This window comes from Stegodyphus dumicola, chromosome 7 (assembly GCF_044657685.1).
Source record: "Stegodyphus dumicola isolate Sdum_Otavi_A_Nest chromosome 7, ASM4465768v1".
Taxonomy (NCBI): Eukaryota; Metazoa; Arthropoda; class Arachnida; order Araneae; family Eresidae; genus Stegodyphus; species Stegodyphus dumicola.
This window is the reverse complement of record NC_140774.1, coordinates 61,166,273-61,185,607: the sequence shown is the minus strand read 5'-3', so window position 1 is coordinate 61,185,607 and position 19,335 is coordinate 61,166,273. Positions and strand designations below refer to the sequence as shown.

The window sequence follows — 19,335 nt, the reverse complement described above, 5'->3', positions numbered from 1 at the left end:
TGTTGATACCATGGAGACATTTTTCATTTTGTCAGATATTTCTCGAATCTTCTAGAATCATGGCTTCAAATCCGGTTTAATCCTAGTATTCGGTGCACACGGGATTTGGCTACTTTTGGCGATTTTTATGATGAGCAGTAAAAACAGGACATATACGATGAAGTAGTAAACGGGTATTCAAAGAATATATATACATAGACGTTTTTTGGGTCATTTTTGGTGTTGGCGATAATTTTCAAAATCGCGCCAAGGCTGCACCGTATTCTAGGATTTTACCTCAAATCCTTCTAAACTTTCCAAGCTGCAATGTCTAAAATCCTAAAGAAAAATTATCCCTACCAATTCTGTAACAGCAAAAAGTCAGAAATATTTGAAAGAAAAAAAAAGGGGGGGAGGGGAAAAGTATAAAATTAATTTTATAGAGAAAAACTGATGCATATTCTGAGAATTCTAAGTATTCTGAGACCATTACATGGGAAAAACTCTTACTATGGAAAATTAAAAAGAAGACTTTTTAATTAACTACATAGCTAATTTTGGTTTTGCTAAGAGCTGTTTCATAAATTGTGCTTTATAGCATTATACCTTGTTTATTTTTCAGATTCAAAATATTGTATAATAAGTTGCCAAAATGAAACTTTATAATATGACAGCGAAAAATAAAAATGTTTTATTTTAATGTTATTTTTTAAAGATAATTTCAATAAATCACCATTATTTTAATGAAATTTATCAATGTTACGATGTTTTAAAAAAAATCGTCGAAAAATTCTCAGATCTCAGAATTAAAAATTGTTTACAAAAACTGATCTTAAAATCGCCAAAATGCTGATAAGTCGCCAAATTTAGAACCGTTTAATAAAAGAATTCACATTTCCAAAAGCGAAAAGTTGTTTAAGAGCTCTTTATTAGAAAAAATGAATTTCGAAATGCTTATGTTTCACTTCTTGCTTAGAAACTTGAGTATCCTATCATTTATATTAGAAACAAATTAGTATAACCTATTAACCCATTCAAAAGATAACCATGTATGTCAGTGAATCGCCAAAAAATATTCCTCCAGAATGATAATTCACACTCAAAATGGCAGTCATAATAAGAGACAGAAATTTCATATCATTAAAAGTAAGGACCTTCTGCTGATTTTGGCCAAAATTAAGGACTTTTAAGAACCAAAAATCGATTTTGAAAAATCTAAGGACTTTTAAGGGCTCTTAAGGACCATACGAACCCTGTTTGTTATGGTACCAAAGTATCATCTGGAAAAATCACACAGGCGGCAAATCCTCAGCTGTTTAGAAGCTGGATCATGGAGTGAGATATGTGAAACAATTTCAGAATTCTGGAGCTGCTATAAGGAGGCCTGGAAAGTCACAAATGACTGCTTGGATGTCTACTGCTTGGATGTTAAATTCAGAAAATGCAGCTGCAAATGGAACTGCTATATCACGGCAAATTGTATACACACAGATAGTTCACAGATACTTAATGAAAGAGGCAGTTATGCCAGAGAGCCAAAGATATGTCTTTCACTGTCAGATCTGCTTTAATTGGCACAACAAACATCAAAACTATAGTGAACACCAATGGTCCAGCCTGCTCTTTGCTAATGAGTTGAAGTTTAGTTTAACATCCGATTCTAAACATGTTTACATTTGGAGGTTGTCACAAATGTGAAATTTTACTCCGAATATTATGGAATATAACTGTTACGAAAATGCAGGTTTGATGGTATGGAAAGGAATAACAATCGATAGGCATACGCTTCCACACATTCTTAGCAGTGGATCTATGACCAGCCAAAAATATCAGGAAAAGGTCTTAGAAACTTATGTAAGACTTTTCAGACTGCATATGAATCCTACTTTTTATTCATGGATGATAATGCTCATTCATATTGAGTAAACCTCATTGACAAATCACCCCTCCCTCCAAAAAATTTGAGTGAATATCGTGGCCAATAAAATATCCTATCTTAACCTGACAGAGAAAATATCAGACAACTTTGAAAAAGTATTGCATGGAAACATGCTAATAGAGATATAAATTTTCTGAAGAACACATTACTGGAGGAGTAGAACTTAATGCCCCAAACTAGGTTACAAAAACACAGGACTATTTTTTCCAAAACATTTTATAAAATGGATTTAAAATGGATTCAGAACAGTCTTTTTTGTGATATTTATACGTACGTTATTTTACATAACTCAAAAATGAGAAGCATTAGAACATTGAAATTTTATATATGGGACTACTATAACATGTAATTGTACGCCTCCCTTTTTGGTTGCAATCAGTCTTCCCAAACATATATAAATATTATCAGGTTCAATGTTTCTTCTAACCTTCTTCGGAAACATACAATGACCTGACTAGAACAGAGAGCTTACTAAAGCTATGTTCACTAATTGTAGTAAGTAGACAGGATACAGACGAAGGGTATACAAAACCCTTTATTTTTTTCTTTATATACAATGACTTCCGTACTTCGGAATACAATGACCCTCCACTCGGGGTCTAACTTAAAAGATATCAAAATAAAACTAAACTCTAATTTAACTTTAGAATAAGATTGGCCTTATAATAACAGAAAGCGTATGTAGCACAGAGACTGTGAACACTACAACACGTTTAATTTATCAAGAGGATTAAAACCTCTGGCCTGGAAGGCAAAGTAGCAACTGCGTAACTTCTAAGGTAAGCGGCCTGCTTTGAACTCACGGCTTCCTCTCTTCTGCTTGGCAAAAAGGCCACACTTAAATACTTGGCGTTCGCCAGACAACTTTGCATAAACTCCTTCACGCTTATAATTCTGGCCGGAAGTAGAAAATAAGAAGTGATAGTAAAGATTTAAAATAAAATAAACGTTAGTAAAACTTAAGATCCTTACATACTTCCCGCCAGAGTTAATTAGTTTGAAACTGAGGTCTAAAACGACCTTGTTGAAAACTTTTAGCTCTAGAAACTAACGCGAGGCCAAACTTTTACAAACATAACTTAGCTAGAAACTAGAAAATTTTAAAAGAAAGAAATTTGTTACAATAGCAGCTCCCGGAATATACAACAATCTTTTTTCTTTTTCATCTGTACTGCATCAAAACAGGAGCTTTATTCAATTCTGGTTCCTTCCAGAGATCTGGAAGGAAAACTAGTTTAATGAAATGTTACAGAATGACATTGCAAATAACATATAGAATATACTTTTCTTAACATTTTTATTTCATTCATGACTATTTTAATTATCTCTCCCCGTGCTCTCTGACATGTGTTGTAAAAACACCAAACACGAATGTGTTTCTGTCTATGTGTTCAACACTTCCTCCTACAATCAAAACACTAACGTGTTAAAATTCAACATACGAGACCTCTTAACACACCCTAATTTCAACTCTAGACCCTGAGGTACTATTCTGAAAGTGGCTAACTCTAAAGTGTAGCGTCAGAGAGCCTCACTACATCATTCAACCTTTAACACATATTCACCATGATTTAATCTTTACAGTCACACGAATAACAAATTTTTTTAACATTACTTTCACTTTTACCATATCACGGTATTTCTAAACATTCAAAATAACAGTTCACATGTATACAAGAACATATCAAGATGCCGTTAATTTTACACATTTGAAAACATACATTAGTAGTACATTGTTAACTTCTATTCTTTTCAAAGCAAGTGCCAATTCTTTCTACATTGAAATAATACTACATTTCAAAAAGTCTTTCAGACTAAAACGTCTTTCTTGTTAGAATGTTTTAAATAAAATTTATACAATAACTTTTTACAATATTTAAGTCTTTATACAACGCTATTATACATCAACTTTAGTTTTACGCGCGAGTAATTGAAAAACATAATAAGAAAATCGGTCACAACTCATTTCTCGCCCTTTTGGCGATAAAGGTAGACCTCGCATGAGGTAAAACTTCTTGAAATCTGCCACTTGCAGTAAGAATGAAAGATAAACTTAAGTTTGTAAAGTAACATAAAATTTTACTTATCTTTGTAATATTCAGACATCCTTTTCTGGGCCCAGTCTTTAAAGGTGCTGCAGACCGTAGCTTGGTTGATCCTCCTTCTTGTACGGGCTCGCCCTTCAGTGCTTTCCTCTGGAAGCTTCCGTTTTTCACCACTACGGCCACCCTTGAACATCTTCCTTCTGTCCTCTGCTTGTGGTCTTGGCCGTTTGAAGGCAGCTGGTCTTGGTGGAACCGGGAAACTTCTGTCGTGATCCTGCTTGGACCTCGTTGTTGGCCGTTCAAATTTTTCTTGTACTTTTTCCTCTGCCGCTGATGGCCCTTCCGGAGTTCGGCGACTTTTGCTGCGGAGAGTTCTGTCGGATGAGTCAATCTTCCGTTTCACAGCCGGGTTATAGTTGCCGTCCTTTCTCCCGGTCTTTTCCACATACGTCGTCCTTCTCCCTTCTTCATTCTGGGGGTGTTCGTGAACTCTGTTTTTTGGACGGTGGAACGGCTTCTTTTTCTTTGTACCTTCAATTTTTCCGCGGGGCAATTTTCTTTTCACTTGCTTCTGTCTCTCATTGGCTTGCCCTTGTACTTGTCGTTTTCCCACCTCTGGAACTTGTACCTGCGGTGTCTGCCGTACCGGATCCTGCAAAAGATCTGAAAAGATTTGCATTTTATTACGGTCATAGAATGGTTTTATCTGGTCAATGTTTGCGGAACAGGTTTCACCATTTCTTGCCTTTAATACTACAACAGCGTGAGTTATTGTTTCTATAACATATGGTCCTTCAAAGCGTGGGAAAAATTTGGTAGTTTTATCTTTTGGTGCTGAAGAAAGTGAATGCTTAATTTTTAGTACTTCATCCCCTACTTTATAAGTTACTCCCCTTTGTTTCAAGTCATAATACAATTTTTGTTTTCTTTGTGCTACTTCTGTATTCTTTTTTGCTTCTTTTATTAGTTTTTCTATATCACCCATTTTAAATTCTGGGGCTCTTTGTTGCACATAAAATAGTTTATCTAACGGTGTTATAACCTTTCTGCCTAGAAATAAACTCAGCAGGAGTTTTGCCCGTTGTATCATGTTTTGCGGTCCTAAGGGCGAAAGCAAATTCATTGACATAGTTATCCCAGCTTTTATGAAAATTTTTAACATAACTACGGATAATTTTCACTATATTTCTGTTGACCCATTCCGCTATATTTGATTGCGGCCGATACGGGACCATTTTTAAATGACGTATGCCCAGTTTTTGGCACATGTCTTCAAATATATTACTTACAAATTGAGGACCATTATCCGATATAACTTTTAGGGGCGCCCCGTATTTTAAAATATATTTATTTAAAATAGAATCGGTAACTAATTTCGCGGAGGCTCGTTTTAAGGGAACAATTTCGGTCCATTTACTAAAATGATCAACTATAACAAGGAGATAGCGACTTTTGTTTAACTGACTTTTTGGGAAAGGGCCCAATAAATCGATGCCGATTATTTCATTTGGAAATTCGGATTTAATACTATTTAGAAACCCGGCCGGGCGGAAATTAATATAATTAACGGCTTGACATGTTGGGCAGGACTGGACATACGCCCTTGTTAACTTTTGCAGTTCAGGAAAGTAGACTGCCTCACGTACGCGTTCAGTAGTTTTTCGAATACCAGCATGAGAAGCTAAAGGGCTGTCATGGAGCTCTTGCAGGATATTTAATCTAAGACTAACTGGGATAACAGGTCGAAATTCGTTGTTGGAATTCGTAGTTTTTTGTATAAAATAATAGACCATCTATTAGTTCGTAATGGGCCGCCCTATTTCTTATCGCCACAATATCTTGGTGGCTAAAATTTTCAGGATCCTTCAAATACTCATAAATACTTCCAAACTCAGGATCCTTACCCAGTTCGGTTATTACAGTTTCTCGGGAATTTATTGTACACGCTGTCAGCATTGCAACTTTTACGGTATTACCCTGTTCGTCTAATTTAATTCGTGACAGGGCATCTGCTACGATATTTTCCTTTTCGGGGGTATGCTCGATTACCAGATTATATTCTTGCAGCTTGAGTGCCCATCTTATTAACCTTGGGGATAAATTTTTTCCAGAGTACAATCTAGTTACCGCCGCATGATCAGAATATATTGTTATCGGCGCCTTTCCAAAATAGACTCGGAACTTTTGCACTGCTAACAGAACTGCAAGTGCCTCTCTCTCGGTCGCGGAATAGTTTCTTTGTGTTTGATTTAAAGTTCGGCTAAAAAATGCCACTGGCTGCTGATTTTGCGAAAGTACCGCTCCTACCGCATAATCCGAAGCATCCGCTGAAATTTCTAAATTTTCATCCTTTTCAGGAAATTTCAACACAGGGGCTTGCGTTAATGCTTGTTTTAATTTTTCGAAAGCACTATTGGCTTCGGCCGTCCACGAGAATCTTGCCTTTTTCCTTTTTAATTTTAACAATGGCTCAGCGATAGCCGCAAAATCTTTTATAAAGGACCTATAATATGAACAAAGTCCTAGAAAAGAAGAGAGCTTCTTTGCCGTGTTTGGAGTCGGATACTTTTGTACAGCGATTATTTTTGATTCATCTGTCTCGATCCCTTTTTGCGATATTTTGTAACCTAAATATTTTAATTCAGGGGCTGCAAATTTGCATTTTTCGACATTAACTTTTAGACCAGCCTCATTTAATAAAGAAAACACCTGTCTTAAATCCTGTACATGTTGGTGTAGATTATCACTAGTAATAATGATATCGTCTAAATAGATAAATGTGGACTTTCCGAGAACAGGTCTTAACACAATGTCCATGCATCGCTGAAATGTTGCTGGGGCGCCTGAAAGGCCAAACGGCATTCGCAAAAATGCATAAGTGCCAGACTTGGTTATAAGAGCAGTCTTAGGCACGTCCTCAGGCCTGATCCCTATTTGAAAATAACCATTCGTTAAGTCTAAAGTTGTCATAAATTTGGTTGATTTTATGTTCCTTAAAATTTCTTCTATGATCGGTAACGGATATACCGGATATTTCGTTATGGAATTTAATTTACGGTAATAAATAGCGAATCTCCACCTTTTTGGATGCTCCAAAGGATAATCATTATTTTTCTTACATAAAACCACCGGACTAGCATAACTACTTGAGATAGGCGTTACGATCTTTTTACGTAGCATATCGGTAATATGCCATTCTATAATTTTTTCCTTATTCTTATCATACCGGTATGGTTTTTGACGAACCGGCAATGCATCTCCGGTGTCAATACCATGGTTAGTAACCTGGGTAAATCCTGGAATATCACTAAATAAGGAAGCAAATTCACTTACCACTTGTCGGATTCTATCTTGCTCGTCATTAGGCAGGTGGTCGAGATTTACCCTTGGCGGTTCAACCTTTTCTACACGCACTGGTTTCATCGTCAGCTTAAGAGACGCTTCATTAAAATCCAGTGTAGCTTGTGCGTCTGAAAGAAAGTCTATTCCTAGTATTAAGTGTGCTTGCAAATTCTTTACTATAAAAAACATCACCTTTACTTGTTCGTCCTTGATACGGATGTACAAAGGTACTTTACCTACGCACTTACATTGTTCTCCTTGCGCCGCTAATACTGTTGTATTATCCGCATTATATATGCGGTATTTGCGAAAATACTTTCTAAAAAAGACTTCTGCCACACAGGAACACTGCGCGCCGGTATCCAGGAGTGCGGTGGCCGGGATATTATTTACCAAGACTTCAATCTTCGGAAGAGTTAAATTTTTCACCATTACTGTATTTAACTTGTAGGAAGAGGGGTTTTCGTGGCCTTCGGATTTCCGCACCCTCTCGTCAGCAGAAATCCGTTTTAGTTTAAATTATTTTTTCTTTCGGTGCTTTCCTTCTTTCTCCACTGGCCTTGAGACTTTTTTCCTGGGTTGCTATTGAACTGTCGACGTTCGCCGGCTGTTTTTGAATGCTCGGGTTTCCTTGCCCACTGATTCGCTTTTTCTCCGTAGCCATGTGCTTGAGTTTGCTGTAGTCTTGGCGTACCAAATTGGTTTCGCTGTTGATATTGGCGTCTTCTTTCGACGTCCGCCGTTCTTCTACTTTCAAACTGGATTGCTAGCTCAAATAATTTTTCCAGTGTAGTCGGATTTCTCAATTCAATAAAGTCTTGCACTTGGGGTAGTAACCTCGGCAAAATCACTTGAATTATTTCAGGATCCGGACGGTTTCCATACAAGAGTTTAAAGATGTGAAGTTTTCTTAAAATAAAGGTGGAAAGATTTTCGATTCGTTGCTGGTATATACTGAAGAGTTCCGTTTCTAAACTTGCACGATCTCTTACGACAGGGAAGGCTTTTACTAAGGCAGTCTTAAAATTTTCGTAAGTATAGGTGGGACTTCCTGCTTGACCCAAGAGACTTCTGCCGATACATTTGAACCAGTTAAGCGCTTGGCCCCTCAAAGCGCTGGTAGCTAAGGTAACTTTTTGAAACTCGTGCACGGGGTAGAGCATGAAGTGGTCATCCAATTTTTCCAAAAAACTGGTTACCTGTGAGTTTCCATTAAACGTTGCTTCTGGTTTCATCGAAGCGCGCATGGTCTGGACAATATACCCAAATCCTTCCAGGGCGGCAGCTGGCATTTCTGGATTCTGAGCTGTTTCTGCAGGCAGCACAGGTTCTTCTTGAAACTCGGCCATGGTTATTCTTCGTCGGGCGCCACTATCAGGTTCAATGTTTCTTCTAACCTTCTTCGGAAACATACAATGACCTGACTAGAACAGAGAGCTTACTAAAGCTATGTTCACTAATTGTAGTAAGTAGACAGGATACAGACGAAGGGTATACAAAACCCTTTATTTTTTTCTTTATATACAATGACTTCCGTACTTCGGAATACAATGACCCTCCACTCGGGGTCTAACTTAAAAGATATCAAAATAAAACTAAACTCTAATTTAACTTTAGAATAAGATTGGCCTTATAATAACAGAAAGCGTATGTAGCACAGAGACTGTGAACACTACAATACGTTTAATTTATCAAGAGGATTAAAACCTCTGGCCTGGAAGGCAAAGTAGCAACTGCGTAACTTCTAAGGTAAGCGGCCTGCTTCGAACTCATGGCTTCCTCTCTTCTGCTTGGCAAAAAGGCCACACTTAAATACTTGGCGTTCGCCAGACAACTTTGCATAAACTCCTTCACGCTTATAATTCTGGCCGGAAGTAGAAAATAAGAAGTGATAGTAAAGATTTAAAATAAAATAAACGTTAGTAAAACTTAAGATCCTTACAATATATATACCATATGCATATATGCATCCTGTATATATACCAACTCTATTACCTGGCTTGGCAAGCTCAGTTTTTTTTTTTTTTCCCCCCCCCTTATGTTGGTAAATTGTGCATTTTTTCTTTAAAAGTGATTAAATTATGCTGCTCTTGCCTGCCGGTTAAGGTTTTTATGCCTTTAGTTAATCTGCATGCAGTAGCTGTAGGATGATCAACAGTTTAAAAGCTATTTAAATGGTGCTAATCCTAACATTTTTTTATATTTAATGAATACAATAAATTATTGCAATAATGTATGTAATAATTTAATTAAATGTATCTAATACGGCTTATTTATTTTGCACTTTTAGTCCGAATATTATGCTTTATCTTTTCTGTCCTGAAATCCGTAAAATCCTAAAATCCGCACAACCTCTGATCCCAAGCTTTGCGGATTTCTGGACTTTTACTTTATTGCCGATTTCTACAGCACTATCTGTGTCTGGCTATGCGGCACAAATGGCCACGTTTACTGCACAACAATCTCCCTATCGTATTGCATGACAACATTCGTTGCCATGTCGCAAACAATGTCACTCTCCTTTTGCGACGGTGGCAGTGGGAAATCCTGGAACACCCTCCCTACTCACCTGACATGAGTTCTTGTGACTTAGATCTGTTTCCGAAGTTGAAGGAACCCCTCCGAGGTCACCAATTTCATGATGTTTCATCTGTGCTCCTCGCAGTAGGAGGCTCGGTCGCTCACATCAACAATCAACACCTTGTCACTGGTCTACAATGGCTTCCTGACATTTCGCAAAATGTTATAAACTTCGCCAGTGATTACATAGAAGGAATGTAATGCAATTGTACTTGTAAGCTCATTAAAATTGATTTTTACCTATGTTGCCATTACTTAATTTACAGCCCTCGTAGCTTTTACACATTTAGTTTTCAGATTGTTGGCATATTATGCTGTCCCCAATGGCAGGCACTTGCCTATAATGGTATCGGTCACTTCTAAGGCCAGAAGTGGTGGCCATTGTATTGGGTATTGTAGAGGCACAGGCACCTAATAGGCCGACACCGTTACATCCTATGAAGGGACAGACAATTTTACATCCATGCTTTCTCCGAGATTCAAACCCAGGCCCTTAGGTATTGCAGTCAGGCATTCCTAACCACTATACTATCTGGACAGCAAATTCTTTTGGTTGCATATCGAAATGAGAAAGTAAACAAGAAACTTTTTTAATACACAGTGAACATGCACATCAGTGTGCACATACCCACACATATTTATATATAGATAGATACAGTTTTGCCATAAAAGTCATTATGCAGTTTTATTTTTGGAATTTTTGGCTGCAGTCATGCACTTAAAATTAATGATGAATATGTTTTAAATGATGCAAATATTCCTATTATAGTAATTTTTAATTTAAAAAGTAAATTCTTATAAACATTATAAAATAGAACATTTTGTAGCTCCATATACTAAGTAAAAGTGAATGCTTGTTCTCATTGTCCCTCTACCCCATTTTTTTTTAAAGGTTGAAGTCCTGTATGACAAACTTTGAGATATTTCATTCAAAATTTCGGATTTTTAATTATACATTAATTTAAATGTTTCATTCTTCAATTTGTGTATGATCCCTCAATTTTCAGGAAACATTATGTCAAATTATGAAATTAAATATGTTTGCCAGCTTTGTTCAATGGGAGTCAAACATTTTGTTTTATTTTACAAAATAAGTATAAACTTTCATTAAGTTTAACTATGCGGACCAGAAAAAAGTATAAAAGTTATGATTCCATTACTTTCATGAAATTGAATTTTTGAATATAAAAATGCCATAATGTTAATATTTTTCTTATTTAAAACCCTTTTGTAATTGAAAGTATATTGAACATACAGTGGCTCACAAAAGTGTTCGGACACTTATGAGTTTCAGTGAAATATTGCCTTATTTATTAATAAAAATTAATATTTTAGAATGAAAATTTTTTAATAATATCTAAAAATTTCTCTTAGCGAAACTAATTAATTATTTTATGAACATATTAAAACTTTTTTTGGAAAATCAATAATAAAAAAGGTAACAGAAAAGTTACCTCACAAAAGTCTTCGTATGCTTTAAAGAAATCTGCACATATTAGTAAACATTGTAGTATTTCCATCAGTTAATATTTTGTAATACATACGACAGCTTTCAAACATCTGAGCTTTAAGTTCACCACCTCTTTGTAATATCTGAATCAATATTCCTCCATTCTTCCATCATTACTGTTTAGTTCGTTTTTTGTTTTAATGTTATGTCTTTGTACTCTGACATCCATTCTCTCCAGATATCTTTTGTTGGTTTAAATCTGGTGAATGAGGTGGTGTTTTCAAAACACGTGGACAATTACAGATACCCAAAAAGTGATTGTTGAGGGCAGTGTGCTTAGAATTGTTATCCTGATAAAAAACAAAGTTGTTTCCAGTATCCAAATTTTGGGCAGATAATTTTAAATTAACTTTTAAAATATTTAGATAAAAAGCAGGTTCATTGTGCCGTCAGTAAACACTAAATTATTTACTCCTGCTGCTGAAATGCACCCTCACACAAGTACCCTTGACAACACCTCTACTGTCATGCTTTACTGTACCAAACAAGGTCTTGGAATTAAGCTCCTCATTTTTTGTTCTCCATATAATTATACGCCATTGGAATCAAAATGTTAAATTTTCTTTCATCTGCAAATAAGACATGATTTTAATATGCTTCGGGCTTATTTACTATTGATTTTGGTACTATTTACTATTTCACAGTGAGGTTGATGAAGATGATAGCTGCGGATTTTGAAGATTTTGGGATGTCGCAAACTAAGGGTTAAATTTTCCAATTAATGGATTTTGTAAATAAATGCGGAGAAGCGGTAATAAATGAAGATGATATAACAGAAGTTTTTCATTGCGATGAATATACCCCAATTATCAATCAATTAACAGATGGCTAAATCTGCAGCATGCTTCTAGATCCGTAAAATACCGCTACTGATAATGAAGAAAGTGACACAGAAGATATTGAAAATGAAAAATTTTCAATTGACAAGTTAGTCGGAATTCTCGACACAGCATTTACAAGACTTGTACAGTGGAACCCCGTAACTGAACAAAAATTTAGATCTGTCTACAGAATTAAAGAGAAAGTACTAGCATAAAAAACTAAGCAACTTAAACAACTTACATTGAAAGAAATGTTTAATAAAGTAAACAAATAAACATTAAGCCCTTTTTTTTCGTAAATATCGACACTCTTTAGATCATAAATGCTTCATTATTTCATAAATCACAATTTAATATTTTTAATTTTATCATTTCTACATGCTGTCTTAGTAGATTTAAATTGATAATCTAAAATTCTGGAAAAACCCCAAATCCGCGATTGCCGAAGTCCTGTCAAGTCCAGATCTCAGACTTCCTGGGGGAAAGGGAATCTAAACATCTGACACAATTAGAGAATGTATTTTCAATTATTAAAGTCAGCCTCTAAAAAAAAGTTTTACTGGGCATGAAAACAGCCAGGGTAAATTTTCATAAGATAGGACAATAAGCCAAAAAGGAGTTTATACTGGAATTTAAATATCTACATCCAAAAAGAACTAAATAACATTCTGATGTAAATTTTAATTTTAAATGAATAGCAATATTAATTTGGAAAAAAATAAAGAGAAAAAATAATACCCATTAAAAAAGTCTGAAAGCTTTCAGAATTTATATTATGCCTGAAGGGGTATTGTTTTAATGTTTTGTGTGTTACCTTTATTTATTAAATATCACGTTCTTCGCACTTAAACCATAAAATTCAATCCAATAGCAATATCACAAAATATTTTATTTTTTAGAATTTCCGATACACAGTCTCGCGGGTTGGAGATAAAAATGTTTTTTACCCCGTACAGTGTTGCCATTACTTGCTTTGAAATCCTTGAGTTTCTTAATCAAAAAATCACAAATGTTTTACAAAATATGAAATAGATAATAAAACAAATTCCAAATTCGGGCTTCGAAATGCCTATATTCAGGTGGAGACGTACGTTATTCAAAATTTCATGGCTCTAGGTACGGTTGTTTTATCACAATGCAAGAAACATACATACATTTCCATCATTTAATTTCTTTAAATATAATACAGAGCAATAATATTTGGTGGCAAGAATTTAAAAAGTGATTCACTGTTTATAGTGAATCGACGTAAAATGCCAAAACAAAATTAATACCCCTTCTGAGCTAATGCTTCTTTGAACTAAAAAAATAAAAAATAATAATAAAAAAAAAAACTTAAATGTGTCTTATTTTTATTCGACACTCTTCCCATATTTAAGATATGAAAAAAATATACAATGAAAAGTTTGACTATAAGACAGCAAGATAGCTTACTTGCACTTTAGATCAGGCTTCAGATAATGAGCATTATTTTTGGACATATCTGCATAGCATACACCTTCATTTTTACAGATATTTGCACATCTTGAATTCTCACACTGAGAACCATCATATTCAGGTTTACAGCTGAAGATGGGGGAAAAAAAAGTACATAACTCATTTAAAATGCATGCATTAAAATTGCACAATGATGATAGTAACTTTATTACCCTTTTTTAAAACTTATTTGAAAAACTGTCTTTTTACTTTCTGAATTCACTATGTCAATGACCATTCATGGCATTACGTAGCAATAAAAAAGATATAACCAAGATCTTATCTATGATGAATCGGATTGATCTGATCATTCAGTTCATTTTTTAAACTGAATTAGACAATCTTTTTCTTTCCTTGATATTCTAATATTATACAGAATTAATTTTAGTTCAACCCTATTGTTCACTGTAAGGGTTTTCTGTTTGCTCACTTCTTCATGTGAAATCATACCACATTGCTAAGCAACAACAGTGCCAAACAAAAAAAAAAAAAAAAAAAAAAAAAAAAAAAGGAGCAGAAAGAAACGGAAGTAGATTTTCTTTAAAAATCTCATGTACAATACAAAGTCCGTAATCCGGACTCCTCGGGACTTCAGCGATTCCGGATTAGGGGTTTTCTGAATTATAGATCATCAATTTAAATCTGGTAAGATGGCATGCAGAAATTATACAATTAAAAATATGAAACCGTAATTTATGAAATAAAGAGTAATTATGATCTAAAGAGTATCAAAATTTACAAAAAAAAAAAAAAAAAAAAAAAAAAAAAAAAACTTAATATTTATTTGTTTACTTTATTAAACATTCATGACTTTGTCATGATAGTCACTTTTAGCATAACGAACCCTTTTTCTGTTAGTCATTGCGAGTGGGGTGTCGGAATCCACAAAATATTAAAAAAATTCCTTCTTCTTTTTGCTTATGTCATATACGGTTGACTTTCCAATGTCATACTCCTCGCATAATTTTGAGACGGATATGCCTCTATCCATTTTTTGTAGTAATTCCACTTTTTGTTTGATGGACATCGAAACATGCTTTCGCTTTGTAGATCCTTTGGTAGCTCCAGAATTTGAAATTCTTTTCGACATAATCGAAAGTTCAAGCCTACTTTTTATAAAATTGCTCTAACAATCTGCCAAAAATAATAAGCCGGATCCAATTAGAAGATTAAGGAACAGCACAATCTGCAACATTAACTGAAATGCCTTAGATAATTTTAGCCTAGCTTATACCATACGTTATACATTAAACGTGCACGTGTAAACGCATTATGCACATGCGTAAATGCATATGCAATCTGCAACATTAACTGAAATGCCAGCAAATGCCAATGATTAAAAGTTACGGAGTGCCTATGGTTCAAAACCATGTACCTCCTCCTCAGAATTAAATAAAAGCAAGCAGAAATAGGAAAATTGCATAAATATTTAACTTGATGCTCACTAGAGGGAGCCAGATGGCTCGAGAAAGGTTAGGGATAGCAAGAATTTATAAAACTTAAGAATACATATTTTTTTTTAAGTTTTTAGATTTTTAATCATTTTCTTGTATTTTTAATTTTTAAAAATTTTTTTGGTATTTTATATTTTTTTATACACAATACAACACTAAAGCAAATAGCGGAGAGGAAAGATTTTACAATTAATAGGCTCATTGGCATGTGGCATAAAATGAAAGTGCAAATAATAAAATTATCACGAGAAAATATTCAAGGCAGAATTAGTTTCTGCGGGAGATGTGATTCTATAGTGAACAGAATGATAACCTTGCAAAATGACCACTTCTCAGGTTGCAGAAAAGATGTTGGTATATCTTTAGTAAATGAAAGCAATTATATCGCAGCTCATTGAGGAGACGACCTTTCTTCACAGCGCGGCGTCAAGAACTGGTGTTGTAGGGGCATGTCTATGCTTTTTAGGTGGTGGGTAGATGCCGTAGTCCCGACCAATGATGGCTGTTGGTTTCTTCTGTGAGCTGGGAATCACTGGATCATATGCTGGTAGTTGTTGCAATGCTCAGTTATCAGTCTGCTCAATTTTGATGAATAAATTTTGACTAAGTTTTTTAATGACATAACCCACAGGTTTAATGTTTAAGTCCGAATGAATTACATCTGTACGGACGTACCAGGCTGCGTTTAGGGCCATTCATAGTGTTTTACTCTGAAAAGATTGAAATTTTTTCACATGTCTTTGCAGCCGTACCCCAAATAGTACAAGCATACAAAAATATGGGTCTTATAACAGAGGTATATAGAAGGATTTTGTTTTTGACTGACAGATGACTCTTTGGAGCTAAAAGGTGGTAAAGTTGGGATCTGGCAGCCTTTACTTTTTTCAAAGTATGATCAATATGGAGGTGCAAGAGTAATTTTGAATCAAGTAACACTCCTAGGAGACTTGTAAGAGTTTAACCAGGGAATATAGTCGTTGAAAAACCTTAAATTAATGGTAGGATATGGGAGGGGGCCTCGTTTCAAGATACCACCTGCACATTTAGCAACATTAATTTTGATTTTCCATGGTATGTCATTTATAAATATGTTGAACAAAGTCGGTCCGAGGAGACTACCCTGAGCTACACCGCTGAGAATTGGACAGGGAGCCGAAATGATAGAATTAACTCGTACAGAGAAAGATCTATTAGCAAGATAAGAGTTAATTATGTGAATTAACTGAGCCAGAAGATCAAGTCGTATGAGCTTGATAATAATTCCTATATGCCAAGTCCTATCAAATGCTTTGACAATATCAAGAAATAGTGTGCAAAGGCTGCTAAGCATTTTGCTACGAAACCCTTCGTGAATGAACTCCACTGTCTTCAGCAGCTGGTGCATGGTGCAGAGTTTTGCTCAAAATCTAAATTGTTCATCGATCAGAACGTTGTGATTTCGGAGAAAATCATTTAGGCATTTAAGTAGCATAAATTCGTATATTTTAGATAACAAAGATAGGAGGCTGATAAGTCTGTAATTTTGAGGATTAGAATGGCTCTGGCAGTTTTTGCAATAGGCACGATAAGTGCTCTTTTCCAGCCTTGAGGAAAATAACAATGCATGATCATATAATTTATAAGCATTACTTAGAAAAATAGGTAATTGGAGGGCAAGTATTTAATCATATGATTCAAGATAGAGTCCAATCCAGGTGTTTTTTTGGGTTTGAGCTTGGTAATGTATTCACTTACTTTGCTCATGGTTGTGTACTGTATTTCTCTTGTGAAAGAAGATGAAAGGAAATGTTCAACATCTTGTTGGAAAGAATTAGCGTTGTTCGCAAAAATTCCTTCATTATAGGGTGTGAATTGGATTTGGAGACAGTCAGCAATTAATTCTGTCTTCTCGGTGTCTATATGAGCCACCACTGCATCAGTAGCTAAGGACAGAATGTGTGATTTGTTTTTACGTAGTCTGGCTGATGAACGCCAAAGACTGTTGTCAATGGTCGTTAAAGACTGAATGTAGTTCAAGTATTGTGATTGGTAGAATTGGTCACATGATGCCTTGATCTCATTTTGGAGAATAAAAAGTTGTAATTTTAAATCAGGATTCCTACATCTTTGCCAAAGTCTTCGTACTTTATTCTTTTCTTTAATTTTGGATTTAATTTCAGGAGGAAGTTTACGAAAATTGGGTCTAAGGGTGGGTTTTGATACTTCTTTATAAGTACCAGTTAAAGTGGATGTTAATTGATAAACTGACGTTTCTATGTCATGGCTGGATTTTATTTCAAAGGAGGGTAGAATTTTATTTTTAAGTTTAAATCTGAAATTGTTCCAATTTGTATAGACGAATGCTGGAGAATTTGGATTAATAAGATTACAGCTAAGGTCGATGATCATGGGGTTGTGATCTGAGGATAAACAGTTTTCCACAGTCACGCAGTATGCAAAAGGAATGTTTCGAAATAGTGCCAAATCAATATGTGGTATATTATTTTTGATATAGACACATGTGCCACCACGAAATCTATCACGAGTATCAGCAGCCTTTGCAAGATTAGGAGCTCTCTCTGGCGGGAGTTTGGTCTCTTGGACAAAAATTATGTCATAACCTTTCTCTTCAACATAATCTCTGAACTCATGGAATTTGTTTGAGATGCCATTTGCATTCCAGGTGCATAATTGTAGTTGTTTCAACCCTTTCTAAGTATTGAATTTTAATGTTGGGGATTTTCAGAAAATTTGAGTGTAATATAGCTCTCAAAGATGTAGTAAGCAGCATCAGTATCAGATGGAGCCACTCTGAGCTGAGGTAGAGCATTTTTAAACGCTAACATTAATCTATTTTGGTCAATTCCAGGTTGATTAGAAATTTGGATTACAGCCATAAGGATTTCAGTACAATTTAGGGCCGAATTTGCTCCTTGAGGGACTGAGTAATTTGGAATATAATGGGGTGCAGCCTGTTGCATACCCGTAAGGACAGAGGAGAATGAAACTCCAGGGCAAATATAATTTGTACTGGGTGTGGGTGCAGCTGGCAGTGTAGGAAATGCTTTATGATTATTAATGTTTTGTGCTTGTTCAATAGTCAGACTGGGCTTGGTACTTGGTTTAGATGCAGAATTTTTTTTAGATCCAGGAAATTTAAGACAGAATTGCCAGTTTGCTGCATGCTGTCCAAGGCAGTTGGCGCACTTCATAGGCTCATCGTAAGGTTTTGTGCAATCTTTCGCTTGGTGGGGTCCTGCATATCGAACGCAGCATCTGGGTAGAGTACAGACCTCTGAGGAATGAAAAAATCCCTGGCAATGGCAGCACTGGGATGGTCCCTTCTGTCCCTTGAAGTGTTCGATAGCAACCTCGGTGCCTAGTGGCTCAGTCACGTTGTAGATTTCGTCGGCCTTGAGGCTGTTGCATATCTGTAGATAAAACAGTGCCATCGGCATCTTGGTTTGTCATCTCTTGAGCTGGGAGATTTTATGTATCTTAAAACCAAGTACTTCAATCGCAGCCTGTACAACATTGATAGGTGTGTTAGAGGGAAGTCCTCTGATAACAATTTTCAGTGGTCTTTCTGACTTGAGAGTATGTGATTTGAATAGAAATCTAACAACTATTCTATAATCTTCTTCATTAGCAGTGGTAAGTCTTAAGAAATCAATGTCCTGTTTTGATTGGACAGAAGTAGCGTGTCTTCTGAGCTGGGTTAAAAGAAAATACCCATCAGCTCTTCGTTTGATAAATATGGATGGCGGAGCTTGAATTTTTGGCTTTGAATGACAGCCAGCTGCTGTGTGGGTTTTCTAAGTTTTCTGTGGTGTGCTGAATACTATTAAATGAGTTAGAAGTGCTAGGTAGGTTGTTACTGTCATTAATTTGGTTTATTAGACTGTGTTTTTTTTGGCAATAAGATGTTTGGGTGGGATAGAAAACACGTCTGAATCAACTGGGCAAGTGCGTTTTTTAGAGTCAGATTTTTTAATATCTTTTGCAGGATTAGGTTGAGGTGTGTTATTAGAAATTTCTGAATTTTGAGATGCAGAGTTTTTGGTCTGGGGATGTGTGCAAAGTTTGAGGAACTCCTCCTCAGTGGCAGGAAGGTCAATTATATTCATGCCAAGGCTTGTACATAAGGTTTGCAAAGAAAAGAAAATTTTTTCACCCTTTTGGTTCAGTTGCTTGAGCATGGCCTCCTTGT

The 19,335-nt window shown here is 35.5% G+C and overlaps 1 protein-coding gene across 7 annotated transcripts in view; it reads right to left on the bottom strand.

The window, feature by feature from the left end:
* The window catches only part of LRP1 (LDL receptor protein 1), a 627,804-nt gene that overhangs the window by 65,593 nt on the left and 542,876 nt on the right, over nt 1-19,335 (bottom strand). For 6 of the 7 annotated variants that reach the window (XM_085820318.1, XM_085820321.1, XM_085820320.1 and 3 more), the window contains one exon: nt 13,651-13,782. The exons of the other annotated variant lie outside the window; for it this stretch is intronic. In XM_085820318.1, the coding sequence (XP_085676444.1) occupies nt 13,651-13,782 (132 nt within the window). The remainder of the gene's footprint in view (nt 1-13,650; nt 13,783-19,335) is intronic. 7 annotated transcript variants of the gene reach the window in all.